Source organism: Histoplasma capsulatum, genomic scaffold, assembly GCF_000149585.1.
Source record: "Histoplasma capsulatum NAm1 scaffold_7 genomic scaffold, whole genome shotgun sequence".
NCBI classification, from domain to species: Eukaryota; Fungi; Ascomycota; class Eurotiomycetes; order Onygenales; family Ajellomycetaceae; genus Histoplasma; species Histoplasma mississippiense.
The window spans coordinates 1,768,252-1,769,690 of record NW_001813976.1 but is presented as its reverse complement, the minus strand read 5'-3'; the positions used below and the strand labels follow the sequence as shown (position 1 = coordinate 1,769,690).

The window sequence follows — 1,439 nt, the reverse complement described above, 5'->3', positions numbered from 1 at the left end:
ATTATGATTTTTGAGCGCCTGTGTTGGTTATGTGAGTAAATGATGTGTTTGATGAGGGCCTTGAAATGAAATGAAGAACTGCTGATGTGAGGATTACCCAGAACGTACTGGAGGCACTTTTGTCGATGGTTAGCATGGCGAATATTGGAAAGCTATGAAAATGACGAGAAAATGCTGGTTTCACTCACTGTGGCCTGGTTGCTGTGGGCCGTACACGGGTTGTCCATGTTGGCCGGAATTCATAAAACATGATAGGTTGAGACGGGTGGCCCTGTTGAGAGCCCTGATGCATCATCATAGGTGCCCCTCGGCTTGGGCTGGGGTAGCCACTGTGTGGCTGAGGAGGCGGTGGTACATGCTGAGGGTAGGCATGGCCGGCATTTGGAGAGTACATCGGCATCTGGGGATTGTATGGGACGCCCATACCTTGTGGCATACCAGCATAAGGGCCATTTGAAGGTTGCTGGGCCATCATTGGTGCCCCCATGCCGGTTTGCGGGTGAACAAACTGTGGACCACCGGGATAGTGTCGCATGTGAGCAGATTGGGGACCCTGGCCGGTGTACAACTGCGGAACAGGTTGTCCATATGCGAGCTGTGCATGATGTCCCATAGGAGAATGGTATGCCACGTGGGTTTGCTGCAGTCGGGGGGACGGGTATACTTGTGAGGTAGAAGCAGAAATGTGCATACGATGGTGATCATCAAAGTGTGGGGGCGCTGAGGGGTGGTGTGATTGTGGGTGGGGATGAGGATGGGCTTGAGGAGGGCCCGTGGTTGGAGGAACACCGTGCTGAAGGTGGAACGGCAGCTGATGTTGATGTGGTATTTGAGGATTAGATGCAGCCCGTTGCGGGTAAGCCGAGGGTGCAGGTGTAGGAGTTTTAAACATATCAGCGTAAGTCTTCTCGGCATTGATCGGAGCAACCTCCCATGTAGGTGGAGTTCGATACGCTGGAGGAATTCCGCCATTAAATGCGTAGTCTTTACTGCTCTGCGTGGTTGCTTCCTTTTTCATACGCTTAACCGGGTTGAAGAAGTCGTTAATTGAAGGTCGCTCTGATGCTGGTAGTGGCTTCTTTGCGCCGAAAAATGCGGATGGGCTGGCAGCACGTGAAATTGATCGTGGTCTAGCGTTAGGTGCTGGGCTTGACGGTATAGCAGACGCGCCTGCAGGAGTAAATGTATTTTGCAGCAGGATTAGGCTCTGAAATCATGTGCCTTGACATTGAATTTCGTTTGAGGGTAGCCGATGTTGGGCCTCTGCCCCCGATTTATGCCAATTATGGAGATTGGAACGGACCACCAGCAAAGGTTCCTCTAGGGGAAATGCGGGCCATCTGGAACGATAAGCGGGGGGAGCATGGAATGAACCATTCTCTCCCCCCCTTTCTTTTTCTGAATAATCTTCCCATGCGTGGGCTGGAAAAAAAACCGGG

General features: G+C 52.0%; 1 protein-coding gene across 1 annotated transcript; it reads right to left on the bottom strand.

Moving 5' to 3' along the window:
* Window position 1: 1 nt before the first annotated feature.
* HCAG_06146 (predicted protein) lies at window positions 2-1,340 on the bottom strand (the record flags this gene model as incomplete). The annotated part of the gene is made up of 3 exons (XM_001538491.1): window positions 2-107; window positions 189-1,170; window positions 1,304-1,340. The coding sequence occupies 3 exons, from the start codon at window positions 1,338-1,340 to the stop codon at window positions 2-4; spliced, it is 1,125 nt and encodes a 374-aa protein (XP_001538541.1).
* Between the last annotated feature and the right edge of the window lie 99 nt (window positions 1,341-1,439).